This window comes from Pyrgilauda ruficollis, unplaced genomic scaffold, assembly GCF_017590135.1.
Source record: "Pyrgilauda ruficollis isolate IOZ18807 unplaced genomic scaffold, ASM1759013v1 scaffold3, whole genome shotgun sequence".
NCBI classification, from domain to species: Eukaryota; Metazoa; Chordata; class Aves; order Passeriformes; family Passeridae; genus Pyrgilauda; species Pyrgilauda ruficollis.
Window position 1 is genome coordinate 3043016 of NW_024524377.1, and position 15510 is coordinate 3058525.

At 36.9% G+C, this 15510-nt stretch overlaps 1 protein-coding gene across 1 annotated transcript in view; it reads left to right on the plus strand.

Annotated features, from left to right (window-relative positions):
• The window catches only part of LRP1B (LDL receptor related protein 1B), a 288470-nt gene that overhangs the window by 257480 nt on the left and 15480 nt on the right, over nucleotides 1–15510 (plus strand). The window contains exons 80-82 of the mRNA XM_041473230.1: nucleotides 6501–6662; nucleotides 10747–10921; nucleotides 11550–11654. Of these exons, the coding sequence (XP_041329164.1) occupies nucleotides 6501–6662; nucleotides 10747–10921; nucleotides 11550–11654 (442 nt within the window). The remainder of the gene's footprint in view (nucleotides 1–6500; nucleotides 6663–10746; nucleotides 10922–11549; nucleotides 11655–15510) is intronic.

Below are 15510 nucleotides of genomic sequence, written 5' to 3' on the forward strand. Positions count from 1 at the left end.
ATCAGGCTGGGGAGGGCAGGTATCAGCCTGATGCTTGGTCTCAAATGACCAAAGTATGCCTTTAAGAGCTGAGATGAACACAGAGCTGGTTCTGATGGCTGTACCTGTGCACACCCACTGATGGGAGTATTCTTCTCCTGTGCTGGCTCCCTTTAGTTTCATCAAATTTTTAACAGCCATATTTCAAGTTAACCAGATGTCCTATCTGCCATTTCCAATTCATGAGGGTAGCTGTGCCTTGGAGCCCACACCATAACTTTCATGTGCTGGAAATGTGGAAAAAAGACCTTGTATCTTTCTAAATCACAGTGACTCCATCCAGTATTCCAGATAAAATGTTCAGGTTGATGTGCATCTCATCTTCCTTGCATGCCTAGCCCCTGGACCTGGTAAATATTCTATTAAGAGGAAATCTCTATTTCTTATCAGGCTGTATTTCTTATCTCTATCAGTCCATAAATCGTGGGGTACTGAAACAAACCAGCATGCCAGTGAGATGTCCCTTATTCCAGTTTAATCTAGCCTGTGATGTACTAAGGCTGTTGCATGTTTTACAGAGAGAAGTTACACTGGTCTCCCCAAAACCATTGAAAAATGTAATTAAAGCAAGAAAGCTTAATTCCTCAAGTGTTTTTGGAGCAACCCTTTTTGTCTTTCCAGTCGGATACACAGCCCTTGAATAGGACAGGGCACTTTTAGCTGCAGGGAATGGACAAGCCCTTTGCAGTTGGACAGAGGATATGAAATCCAGACCAGACTTCTTGTCTCAGCCTTCCAGGCAGAGCTGAGCTGCTGTGCCACGCTCATGTGAGAGTTTTTAGTCTGTCCTTGCTTTTTTCTTGCACATTTCTACATGTAGGAATGAAAATTTCCTTTATCACCAGGAATTGTTCAGTTTCTCATTAACGGTTTTAGAACTTTAGCATTATATTTTGTCTGGATTTGTAGTTTGTCCTACCAGGTTGGTCTGTCTGACAGCAATAGAATCATAGAGTCATTAAGACTGGAAAAGACCTCTGAGGTGAGTCCAGCCCTTAACCCAGCTCTGCCAGTGCCCCACTAAACCAGGTCTGCAAGTGGCACTTCCTTTAAATCCCCAATGTTCCAATAGGTACATTGCAAACTGATTTTGGTAAAGAGATCCCTCAACCTCTGTGAAGTATAAGATTGCTATTTTAAAATTAAGTCAGCTCAGTATCATTTGACTTTGATCTGTTCTGTTGCTGTCTGTGCTCACAAACACCTCCTCAACAAGCAGCAGTCATCCTTCTGATCCATTATACATCTGACTCATCAAACTGACCTGCTAAACTCATGTAATCAAGTTGTACATGTTTTCCCAACTTTGCCTTTTCTTAAAGTGTATTTTTGTTCAAAATTATGTTCAAAAGTATGACAATTTTTCCTCTGGAAGTTGTAGAAGCCATACGTGTACCAGTGCCAATCTAAACCCATCTGCAAAATATAAATGACCTGTGATCATATCAAAATACAAATGACTTGTGATCATTTCAGCTTGCTTGACCCTCTCTTTCTTGGAGGCTTGAATTGCCCTTGTCAATTCTGACATATTATTCTAACAGCTTTGATGCAGTCAATCTCACAAGTGTCATTTTGTACACGTGGCCTCTGGAGAGCTTAGGGGCTGCCAGCAATGTTAGCCTCATGAGATGATTCTTCCAAAGTGTTCCCACAGCTGGAAGCTTCCCCAGAGTCAGGGAATTTCCTTACTGATCATTTCTGGTTCAAACAATGGGGAGATTTCCTGGGAATGAACTTTGCTTCATATTCTGATCCAAATAAAATAAAGCAGCATACAAAATACTCTTCTGGTGAATGTGTGTGTTCTAGTGAACGTGTAAATCCTCTTCTCTTTCCCTACCTAATATAGAATAGAAATGTGATAACTAATTAAGTAAATTGCAGAGTATTACTAATTTTTTAAAACATGATTGTGCTAAATCTTTGCTGGATGTGTTAAGTTGTAGAACCTCATTATCTGCACACAAATGTTAATTTGTTAAACAAATCCCACTGGCAATTCAGGGATTATTCACTGTTGGCTTACTTACTGCTAAGCCTTTTGGCAAATTCCTATGTGAATGTTATATAGCCAGAGATTGGAGCAGCTTTAATTAAAATTTATAAGTTTACGACAGTTGTATTGAACTACAATAATTGAACAAAGAAAATGTCATCAGTTAATTAAAAGTACACATCTGAGACATGTAATTAAAAGTTTGGCTGTAATAATGAACACTTTCCAGTAAGCCAAATTAATGGGAATTTGGGCAAAAAAAAGTCACTGTTGCCATAAAAACACACTTTTCTTTCTCCAGGTAGTTCAAAGTAAAAATATTGCAGCAATAGTTTGCTGATTGTCTAAGATATGTGTAATCATACAGAATTGTGATGTTTGCATCAAAAAATGAGTGAAAAAAAGATCCTTTCCTTTAAGTGAAAATGTATGAAATAGTCTGAAAGAATCATTGCATATGAAGCAGACATTATTTTGTATTCTGTTTTATGAGCAAAACAAGGTGATGTGGTGCCTGCAGAAAACAGTCAGTGAAGAACCTGTTTTGCTGATGCCACATCAGTCCCAGGAGCTTCCCATGGTGCTGTCAGCAGGACAGGGGCCGTGGGAAGCATGAGGGTGGTGTTTCCCTGGAGCTGATCCCAGCAGAACCACCAGCACTGGAAAAAGCAGTCCCTGAGACTACTCAGAGTTATTTAGAAATTGTTCTTTTCTCCTTTCCAATAACACGGAGAGACTCTGTATCTGTTGGGATAGATCCCAATCAGCTCACCTACTAATTATCTTCAATAATGCAGCTTCTCTCCACTCCTATTGTTTCAGTAAAGCTAATTATGGTTCATCAGCCACACAGAAATGAATATTGTGATTCCCACAGACTGCTGATAACAACTCCCAAGGACAAGATATTGCTTATAGAAAGATCATGTAGAGCGACCTCCTTTTCTTAAATAGTGACAGCAAGATAAATATTGAAATTAATTGTGCATATTCACACATAACACACATTTCTGGTAGTGAATTTACCAGTGACTGGAAGAAATAAATAATGTAGTTTTTGGTGAAGACATTCATCTGGATGATCTCAGTTTTCAAAACTTGCAGAAAGCTTACAAAAATAATGCTATTGACCTAGGTTTTAATTATTTTTAATTTTTTTTTAAATGTATTTGGTCATTGAAAATGTAGAGTATTTCTCTGTTGCTTAGGCAATATCGTGAATGAAAATTGATCTTAGAATTCTAATCCTTGCAAAATATATATGAATATAAGCTTAAGGTATATGAATGATTTCCCAAAAGAAGTCACCCACATATTACAGAGAAAGTAAACCAAGATATTTCTGAGATTTTTGAAGTTTATTTGAAAAGTTGTTATATAGACAATAGTTATTATGTAGCAAATTAAATTGACAAACCAGGAGTAACTACAGCCTCTGTATCCAAACCTAATTGAACACTGAAAAAATTTAATCCCTGGTTATTTTTTTTTTCTTTTTAAATGATTTAATTTTTGTAAGAAAGGGCAAAACTACATTTCATTTCTATGTCAAAAATTTCATCTATTTTTTCATATCCTACTGCCAAAAATGACTTATATCTTAGAGTCACCAGAATATATTCTCCTTTATTCTACTAAATTCTGTTCTGCATTTGAAGCAGTTTGGCATTCCATGAGCCACTTTCCATGTGAATTTTTTCTACATGCTAATGTTTTGTGAATCTTTCTGTGGTGGTGAGGGTCAAGAATTCAGAGGGAGTTTTAATTCTGTGTCTGTAGATCTCTAATCCTGAGATTTCATGGCCAGAGAAGGTGCTTGAGCTCTCTGTGCATGAGCTCATCCTGCAATTTCTGGTTATGTGACATCTTGGTTACATTACTGTTTCCTTTGTAAACATAAATTTATGTTCTGATTCCATGATACAAAACCTTATGGCATTGTTTGGCATTGTTTAATGCTGCTGTTTTGTTAAACTGTTCTTGGAACCATTTTTTTGTATCAGAAATAATTTATGAGAATAAGGCAAATGAAAATGTCATTATTAGTATTATTTCTGGTGTCAACAGTCTGTGTATAAATAGGCAATGGACTGCTAACATTACTGAAAGTCATGTTAAATTGAGTGACAAAAATGGGGTTTAGGCTATACTGTATTAAATTTTCATTTAGCTGTCAACAGTTTGGCATATTTATAAGTCTACTTTAGTAAAGAAGAGAATAATCTTTTCTATAAACTAGAAAAATATCATTGTCTCATCCTTTTAACAGATAGAGGAGTATTTATAATGAAAACTCATTTCAGACCTCCAGATCTATGTTCTATCATTATTTTATCTTTTTTTTTTTTTTTTTTTTTTTTTTTTTTTTTTTTTTTTTTTTTTTAAATTTTTTTTTTTTTTTTACTGAAACACTGCTTCAGTTGAAGGATTATGTGAAACCCCCTGTCTTGGGGCAGAAATTTAAATACATCTGTATACATGGGGAAAAACAAGTGGAATCTGTGCTAACATCTGAGTTCAACATCTTTGATTTAATGTTTAGATCACAGGGGACAGATATGAATAACCAGGCTGATGCATATTAAAGGAGTTGGAGCTATTTTTAGGTCAATGGTTTTGTTCCTGCTGTACTCATTAGAGAAAGAGACTAACTGATCTCATGGCCCTTAGGATGATTTGCAAAACACTTCAAATTAGCATAGCTTAAAATAGAAAATACAGAAAAGAATTACATGAAGTGTGTCGTGTTAGAAGGGTGAGAAGTGAAGGAAAAAGATTGACTAAATCATTCTGCATGAGTCAGAGAGTGGAGACAAAATGAGGGTACTTTACTTGCATTGAAAAATTCTCCAAGGAATTTGATATTAAATGATTGCACAGGATTAAAAGAAAAGCAGACCAGAAGAAAAATCAAATTGTGGGGTTTGTGGAATACTCAGTTTAATCTTAATTACTCAATAACACAGCCAGCTAAGTGGAGAAGAAAGACCAGCAAGGTAAGCAGGGTTGCACATCTCAGAGTTTCAGATGCAGCTGTGGTGAGCATCAGGAGGCAAGTGGGAAAATGGATACATTAGGTTGTCAGTGGTAAAATCTGAGAGGTTGTTTTTCCTGTTTATGCCTGTAATTCCAGTCCAGTGATTCTGCATCACACATTAGTTAACTTGATGAACACCAAATCATGAAATGTTTTGGGTTGGAAGGAACCTTAATGCTCACCTTATTCCAACCCATCCTGTCTGCCCTTTTATTTCAGAAGGGTCCTCAGGTCCTGCTTAATCTTCATCTCTTTCCTTCCTGGGAAGCCAGGAAAAATAAAAGTGCTAAACTTTGTTCTCCATAAATTTAGGAAAATCTTTAAAGCTGAATGAAAACAAAGACGAGAGTGGGGGAAAGATAATATCTTGCAAGAGATAATCAAGAATGAGAGTAGTTTATTAGGAAGTGAGAAGGGAGATGGCTGGTTGGACACATCAGGTCATTTGCCTTAAGATTATAAATGAGATAAAAAAGCAAAATCAGGAGATGGAAAAACATTAATGAGATCTAGAAGATTGTTTTAAAGAAAATAACCCTTAAGAAAATAAAACGGGAAAGTGGAAGGGTTTAATAAAACAGTGGAATGGTAACAAAGCTATAAATCCTTTAGACATGAGATTTAGATAAGGAAAAAAAATGGGAAAACTACAATAGAGAAGAATCATAGGAGGAAAATGCACTGGGTTTTAAAGACTATTTTAAAATCCTTTGAAAAGAAGCTGTAGACTAGGAGTTCATTGTGTGCAAATGTTCATCCCCAAGTGTTAGCTGCTTTTCAGACATTGAATATTGATGTTCCAGGCATCTTTGGTCTGATGCCAAACAGCAATTTTTGTGTAACAGTCTTCATTATCTGAGAGGGGTGGGACGACAAACAGGCACAGATACTTGTGGTTTATTAAAAATTGTTCTGTAAAGTATAGCTATTAGTGCATTAGTAAATATTTGTTTTTCATGTGATTACATCTCAGGGTTTGTAGATTTGAGAATAATGTAGTGCACTCTCAAGAGACACCAATGGTGATCACACAATTTTCCTCTGCAACAGGAGGAACCCAGAAGGGCAGCATGACTTGAAGATTTCAGTCATATCTTAAATTCCTGCTTAGAACCACCTTTGAAATGATTGTATATTTTTAAATAATGACTTTTTTCTCATAAAGGAGTTAATGATTGTACATGAACAAGGATAAAAATGCACAGATGCAGTTTTTGTGTTCCCATAACTCTATTTAGTTTTTCAAAAGTTCTGCATTCAAGCAATGTTTGCAAAGCCGCGTTCTCTCAACCTCCAGAGAAACACAGTTGGGCTGGAACATTGAAACCTCCTACTCTTACAATAAACCTGTGTTGCAAAATTGCTGATTATTGTTTCAATTTGTATTTATTTTTATCATAAAATAGCTTTCCCTGTTTTGGACAGGCCGGCCAACCTGCAGCTGTGCTCTGGGTTTTACGGGGCCGCGCTGCAACCAGACCGTGTGCGAGCGCTTCTGCCAGAACGGGGGCACCTGCAGTGTCACTGCTGGCAACCAGCCCTTCTGTGCCTGCCTGCCCGAGTACACAGGAGACAGGTGCCAGTACTGTAAGTAATCTCCACAAATTATTCCTTCTGGGTTTGTAGGAAAAGCTCCACGCAATGGAAGGTTAAAGCCGGAGTGGGTGATTTTTTTTTTTTTTTTTTGACGGCGTTGTTAAATTTGGCCTCGGATTATTCGTGCTGCTGAGGCAATGTCATCTGGTGTATTTACGTGATCTTTGAGCAGATTTCTCCCCTTCTACGTGGCTGAAGAAAGAGCTTTTTTAGGAATGATTTATTGTTATTTTCATGAATAAGCCATAGAGTGGAGCGGTACAAGACAGATGACTTTGTCAGTAGCCATGAGATAATTGTGTTAAAATCTTCTACTACAACTTGTCATGTGTTTTGTTATGCTGGTAATGAATTGACACAGTTGGTTAAAGAACCTTCTGGTGTCCCTAATCTTTGCAGACAAAGAAGTCTCTTAAATTGCTCCTTTCCCTTTGTTTTCTGTTTCTAACCCCAGCAAGCAGCACTTTGAGGATAGCTTTGAGTTTCACCATGCTATATTCCTTCAGCTTGCTCAAAGATCACCCTGAGTAGGATTTCTGCCCCATCCTGGTGTTGGAATTGTAACTGAATGTTACTATTGTTTAAATCTAAGGTCTTAGGTTCTGTCTTTTGTATCTGCATTTCTCCCTGTTTCTTCATTCCACTACCCCATCAGTCTCTTCTCATTGAGATAGCTTTCTGAAGGTTTCCATGCCCTTAGAAAGTCTCTACTCACTTTCTACAATTTCCTGTAATTTTTCACTTCTTTAACAGAGGAGTAAGGAAAGTAGATTATCAACCAATAGGCATTTTGCTCTTACTTCATTTATATTTCTTTTCTTGCCATGCTTTTGTTTTCTTTCACCATTGTCTCTTTTCAGTAACCCAAGACATTTGAACATAAGCTTGAATTTCTTCATTTGGTCACTCATTTAAAAACGAGTTTGTCTTCCCCATGTCTTTTCAAAAATGATGACTCACAAGCAACCTTCCTTAAGTTATAACCAATTATTTTACTGAGATCTGAATGATGTTTTTTAATCATCTCCTCTTTTCTGCTCCTGCTTTTCTTTGACTGTAACATTCTAAAGGCAAGGACTGTCATAGCCTTTTAAGACTGTCATAGTGCTTGTCATAGAACATTAAATGTGAAAGCCATCATCTCTTATATACCTTCAGTGAATTTGCTGAAGAAGGCTTGATTTAAGAAAAAAAGGGATGGGAAATTAGCTGTTATAAAGGACTGGTTTAGAATTATCTATAATATAAAAAAGCATTTAGTTTTAGAGAAAGGTCTGTCAGACAAGGAAAGGGATAGTGTGTATCTTAAATAGGATTTGTACTGAAGTAAACTGAATATATTTCCAGTTGGGAGACTATGAAATAAATTGAAACCTTTGAATGGAAAACCAGCAGTAATTGTGATTCTTTCCCCCTTGGTATTAAACAAACTGCATGAATCCACAAACAAGTATCTGCAAACACAATTGGGTATTTGAATATAGTATAGCACATAAATCATGCACAGACAGACACACAGATTAAGGAAAAATATTTACTTGAGGCTTACTCAAAACCAAACAAATTGTTTCTAGTTGAATGCTTCTGCAAACATCTTTTTTTTTTCTTTTTTATTTTCTTTTTTTTTTTTTAAGAGAATTAATTTAAATGTAAATTCAGGAATTATGGGGTACTTCTTAAACAGTGCTTATTATCAGATTTGGATTGTCTGGGAAACTGCCACAATACAGAAACAAAGACATTATAAAATACAAAATAAAATTAAGCTTTTGCTGATTTAAAATTTAAGTCTTTTGGAGGAAAAAAAAGCATCACAATCTTTTAAAGTATTTTTTGCTGCCCAATAAGTTTTGTGATATTATACCAGTCTTCAGTTAATAATGTGTATATAGAGCCATAGCTGGGTTTTCTTTTGCTTTATTCACACATGTGCATGATGTTTTGCTTTATTAATTACCTTCACTTTGTATGCCAGTTGGAATACATTAATATGTCATTATTACAAAGATTGGTTGCCTCCCAGATATCTCTTTCAGTCTGTCCTTGCTGTGATTGAAGGTAGTTCATATGCAAAGGATGACACGTGAATGTGTGTAGGTATTTTACTCCTGCTCCCAAGCTTAAAATATTATTAGTAGGGTTTTATGGCAGGGAGAAGACATTTGCTTGCAGTATTACCAGTTTGCAAAGACCTCATTTTCCCCACACTTATCGTCTCCAATTACCCAATGCAGAGTTTCTCCTGTGATTAGTTCACATAAGGGCTAATAACCTAAATGAGTGCTCCGTGTCAAGGCACTGGCATGGCTGAAATAAATTTAAGTGACTGAATTTACATAGAATTCTACTAACACTGTGCATGTTATTAAATACACATAAATCTCATGCATTTGAATGTAGCTTCCTGTTTTAAATTCCAGAAAAAGACACACAGAGTAGCTAAAGTTCATTTCTTGTATCATTTAAGGCCCAAACTACCTAAAAAATAGGAAACATTTTCATGCAGTTACAATCATTCAGAGTGGATATGGTGATCCCACAAGCTGTGACTTTCTCTGAAACTGAAATCCCTTTTTTTAGGAGAAAAAAAGAAATAATTTTGTGTCATTTCAACCCAAATGTAGCATAAACATTTTAGATACTGCAGATGACTATAGGTGTTTGTGACTGAAATCAATCCAAAAAACTAATAATTGTTTTGACATATGACCTTCCTACTCCTACGTATTTGTGTTTTTCAGTTTTGGATTTTTTTTAAATCATAATGTATGTGCAAACATATGCCCCTTGCACTGCTCTTACATAAAATCACTGTCAGTATTAGCTTTCAAACTGCGGTAGTTTTTGTTCCAAAAACAGGCCCCCTGCTGCAAATTGCCATTCCATACCTGGAACTGGGGAACAAGAAACAATCAACAACTTCATTTAGCATTTTTTAAGCCGCTCTTGTTGCTAATTCCTTAAGCAGCTGAGCCTACAACCTGCACAGACAGTGGAGACATAAAATGAATTTTCAAACAGAAATAACTCCTCCAACAGCCCTGCTCTGTCCCTCAGCAAAACTCTTCCAGCAGTACTCACTTCTTGGAGAGGAGGAAAAACAGCACAGAGCAATATTGGCAAAATGTGTTTCTGACTTTGAGATACCCCCACAAGTGATGCCCAGAGAAGCTGTGGTTGCCCCATCCCTGGAAGTGTTCAGGGCCACCTTGGATGAGGCTTGGAGCAGCCTGGGATGGTGGAAGGTGTCCCTGCCCATTAAGGAGCTTAAATTATGAATTTAAAGGAAAAAAACCAAACCACAAAATAAACTTGTAACTACCACATAAATAAAAATTAACCAAAATGTTAAGATACCAGTATTTTGTAGCCCTTGTAAGCTTCTTCAGTTAGGCAATTTGCTTTTTTAAAAGGGATGAAAACTGAGACAGTTACTGGTGATTCTGAATAGTATTTCAAGTGTTTCAAGAATTCACTACTTGAAATCTCAGTCCTACTGGCATTTAAACAGTTAAATACCATAATGGGGTCTTGCACAGTGCATGAAGCTTATGCATGTTTGTAGTACTTTGTAGAACTTATGAATAATGTCTTTATAGATTATTATTAGAACTTCATAAAATTTTAATATGTGTATAAATGAAAATAAAACTTAATTATTTCAAAATATCGTTTCAATTTCAGTTTAGCATAATGCTGTTAATGGTAATGCGAATGTATCAGAAGATTTTTATTCAGCCAACGTCCCATTAAATACATTAACATGGCTCTGCTTTTCTCATCAAGAGTCTTTATATTGTGTGGAATGATGCCATAAATGGTTAGACAACTAGAAAGGAAAAAAAAAACCCTCTTATGAGTTTATACTTCCATTTCACTTCCCAAGATTACATTGTTAATATATTATATATCTGTTTATGGGATATTCTGAATTCCTGTGGTTGCCAGTGAGTCATCAGCTTCAGTTTCCATTTTGTTGTTATTACAGTACCTCTTAAAACATGAAAGCAATGTGTTATTTATTTCTATAATGCTCCTTAACGTCTTTTAGTAATTAGGTCTGGTGTGGTTTCAGATGTTTGCCACCACTACTGCGTGAACTCCGAGTCGTGCACGATTTCCGACGACGGCCGCGTGGAATGCGTCTGCCCCGCGCGGTTCGAGGGCCCCAAGTGCGAGGTGGACAAGTGCACCCGGTGCCACGGGGGACACTGCATCACAAACAAGGACAGCAGTGACGTAGTGTGCAAGTGAGTGTGTGTGGGGGAGAGGTTTTGTTCCAAATCCTACATTTATCAGCAGTTTGCTGCCTTGTTCTTTACATGTCTCGCGCCGTAGCTTCTCCCTGGAGTGGTCACGTCGCATCAGTTCCTCTGTGTGGCTCCTGCCCATACCAAACCAATGGCTCCTGGCTTTCAAAACCATCTCATGGAGCACTCCTCGCTGGAGGAAACAGAATGTAGCGGGAGACTGAATGGTTTTTCACTTGGAAACATTGAAATTAATCAAATTAGCAATGGAGTTCTTCTATACTGTTGAAATTTCTTCATTGTTCTTCACTGTTGAAAATTCTGCATTATCCGTGACAATGATAGAGACATACTAAATACTGTTGGAGGCATAGATAACATGTGCTGCTCTATGGCTGAGTGTTTTGGATTATAATAGTTTATTTTCATTAAAAGAAAGATAAAATATATTTTGTGCAAAAATCTCATTGTCTGTGCTAGCTTTTCAAACCAGAAACGTAGAATTCTTTCTATCAGTAGATCTTATAATAATATATTTAAATACTGATTTTACAATGAAGTGCTCAGATTTACTGAAATACTGATTACACTTTGCTTTTTTTTTTTTTTTTTTTTTTAACCATGACAGTTGCACTAATGGAAAAATTGCCTCCACCTGTCAGCTGTGTGATGGATACTGCTACAACGGTGGCACCTGTCAGCTGGACCCAGAGACAAACATACCTGTCTGTCTGTGAGTATCCTGCATCCTGCAGATCACTAAAATGCCTGTGTGACAACAAATATTAAAATTATTGTGCATGTGTCTGCATTTTTGGTCTCTCTAGGATGAATAATGTGCTGGTTGCAGTTTCAGCTTACAGTATTTGTTTTCTAGCTATTTGTGTAGCCTCATACTTTGCATACCTTTTTGCAAAATGTGTGTTGAAATTTAGAACTAAGGGCTCTATTGTGAATGCATATAGATACAAAGATATATCTTTGAAGACTTACAGTAATTTTAGGTCTGTTCAGGCATTTTTTTCTGGAATGGAAACTTGAGATTGCCTGTCCTGCTTCTCAGAGTTGGATTAAGTCTTTTTTCCTACAGAGATTGTCTGATTTGGAGGCAAAACCCTTCTCCTGGTAGCTGGAGAATAGGAAAAATCATGTCAGTGTTATTTCCCTTATGGAGATATGCTCTAGTATTTAATATTTCTGCCCTAACCTTCCCACTGCCCAGAGTATTGTGGCTGTTCTGGGAGAACAGGAGATTGTGCTCTCCCTTCTGTGTCATGGTCAAGAGAGTAATTCAGTGTGCTTTTATTAAGCTCAGACATACAATGCAAAAGAAATATGTGTTTTGTAGCTTCAAAGTGAAAAAGCCTACATTCTTCTCCTTTCTTGAGAGCTATGGTGTATCTTTTTTTCAGATGCTCAATATAAAATACTGTAGTCACTGTAGCAAGAAATTAATTTCTTTCCTGCTCTCCGTCACTGTGAGCTACCTACTCAAGCTCTTTTTTTTTATTATTTTTTATTTATTTCCTTAAAATATTCATTTCACAATGATCTTCTGCTTCTTCAAACAACCTGGAGCTCAGAGCACCCTCCAGGCTGGAGGAGAGAGGTGTTGGAAGACAGAATTGGACATGAGTGTCTCATTCCCTGGGTGACATGTGCAAATTGTTGCCCAAAGGGATCTGGCACCACAACTTTGTGAATAAAGATACAGCCATTCCTTCATTTTTTTTGATGCAGGTGATCTTGAAAGAGAATTTTATTTGGACTCTCAAAGGAGTTTCATAAATGTCTAGATTTTGTTAGTCTGACCAGTGGAAGAGACAAGGGTTCTTCCCTGTGACACCTGCAGCACTTCTGCTTGAGAAAAAGGACACACAATTGTAGTGTCACTACCACTGAAAAATTGTCAATGTTTGTTTGCAGGTTTGGGGCTGAAGACAATGCAATTTAGTTTTGCATGGTAGCCCTTATTCATTTGGAAATACTTTAGGTGTTTATTTTTCTCTTTGGTTATTATTTTTATCTGGTTTTACCATTTTGCCTGTTATTTGTGCCTCCTTAAATATTTTTAGTTGAGGACTAGAGACTGATAAATCCTGACAAAAGGAGAGTATCATAGCTATGATATGTAAGGCCCGAATATGCTGACTAAGCCTGGTGATTCATTTCCTTAAACACCTAGAATGGTTATTTGGGAAGCTTGTGACTTTTCATTAATTTTTTTCTTATAAAACTCTCATATTCCTTCTCAATTCATATGGAACACCATAGCATCTCAAGGAAAAAAAAAAAAGGTTTTGTGCTTTAATTTGTGTGTGGATTTACAATACACAAATGCTGCAGCATACACCAACACCTCAATGCCAAGGAAATGGTGTTGATCATTTTTAAGGCCATTGCAATCTGGATCAGTTGATAGAAATGTACATCTGACAACAATACTCTGAGATCCCTTCAGGCAGCATAGGATCATTGTTTTAAAAACTGCTTGATCATCACTCGTGAGCAAACTTTTCAGTGTTGTCAGATGGACCTTCCATGAAAAGAAAATATTGATTTTGTCTTCTGTGGGTGTGTGCCCATGCGTGTGTGCGTGTCTTGCCGTCGTTGTCTGTAACGCGTTTAAAATCTGTCCAGCACAAGGCAGAATATTTATGTAGGTCTATTTTACTGAAATTCTGCAGATGCTCTGTGGGGTTTAAAAGTCAGCGCTGTGACCAGAAAGTGAACCCTTGTGATTACTACTGTCAGAATGAGGGAATTTGCACTTTAACCACGTTTAATGAACCGAGATGCAAGTAGGTTTAACCTTCCACTTAATGCTGCACATTCTGTGACATCATTCCAGGCCACAGTTCATTGGTTCAAGTCATGCACATTCACATACATTTCACAATATATACTTAATCTGGGGGACCATTTCTATAATACACACTTACCCTTTGAGAGTTGCACTGATGAGTGTATTTAAAAATACATTTGGAGTATGTGTATCATCAGAGGAAGAAATAAAAGGCTTTATTTTACTAAATAAATTGGAAAAAAACTGAAAACGCCACTTGGCCTCTATTGCTCATGTTTTGAGATATTTTACCAAGTTAATCCTACATAGCATAAAGTTTAGTGAACAGTGGTATTGCACATGTTCTGAAGTCTGACTTCCTATTTCTAATCTGAGCAGGGAAAGGAACAGAACTGCTATTTAGGTGCTACTTCAGGAATGAAGCTTGTATTTATAAGTCTTGTTAATTTTATAGAAATAATGCTGTAAAACAGACACTGTTAAACAAAAGTATATGAGCTACATCATAATGTTGACTTCTCTGGTAAAAAAAAGAAAATTACATTTGTATTCTCTACTTCTCTAAAGGATTTTAGGTCTGTTTCTTAAAGAGAAAATTTTAGTCTTCATCAGGAAAAGAAACAATCTTTAGTCTTTGACAATCCTGTAAGGCATATGTACAGAGAGATACAAATACCTGTCAGATGAACAAGCTTCATTCAGTGGTTGTGATGAAAAAGTCAGTAGTGAAATCATGAGCCAAAGACCCAGACTTGGGAGTAAATGTGAAGTTTACACAGATTTAAACTTCTATCAGTGAATTGTTTATGGAAACAGAATGCTGTGGGGGTGTGATGTGGGTGGCTGGTGAGTAGCAAAGGCAGTGACTGCTTAGGGTGAATAATTAATTATTTTTTTTTACACATGGTCTCAGTTGCTTTTTGTTCTCATGCAATGAAAATCTCTGTCTTGAGGTACCATAAATCTGCTGGAAACAAGATTCATAAATCTGCTGGAAACAAGATTAATGTCCTAACTACCACTTCTTAGAGTTGGCAGAGATTGGAGTGGTCAGCAGTGTGTGGGACAGGGGTGCTTGGAACTTTTTGTATCTCCATGTATCATACTTGTGCTTTCAGAATCATGCAGCCCTAAGAACATACTGCTGCCTATAAAGTCACATATTGGATGTACATTTCCTGCTTTTTCTCTCAAATGCTCCATGAGCCATTTGTCCACAGGTCAATGTTTTTCTAAACCAGTCTCTAATTGGGGAGTGGGTGATTTTTAGAAGAAATAGGAGATGCCTGGGTTTATTGTCATTCAGCAGGAGCTCTGCTCTCTCTCACACTCAGCATCAGTTGAGAATGCAAACTTTACACATAATCATGCCCTTATTATCATTCAGTAAAGACAACAGAGAATAAGACTGAGCGGTTCCAAAGGGCAATCCTAAAGCCATAATTATAGAGCAACTCTAAGCCTGTAAGAAGAGACTCTCCTTTCAACAGCTTTCTGCTAGCACACTTTTTTATTTTATCTTCCTGTCTCAAGGTGTCTTTTTAATGCTGAATGCACTAAATGACCTGAATATCAGTTGCACTCTGGAAGGAGGAGTTGTGGTTTTCACCTAACCATTTTAGGAATGAATTAAGGCCTTGCTGTGGCTTCATATAAGCCACCAAGAAAAAGAAGGTTTTATGAAGGCTATTGCCAGTTTCAGTGAAAGCTCTGTCACAGTTTCAAATGTGCAGAATATGCTGTGATTTCTCTTTGGACCTCTATGCAATCTAGATTATTAATT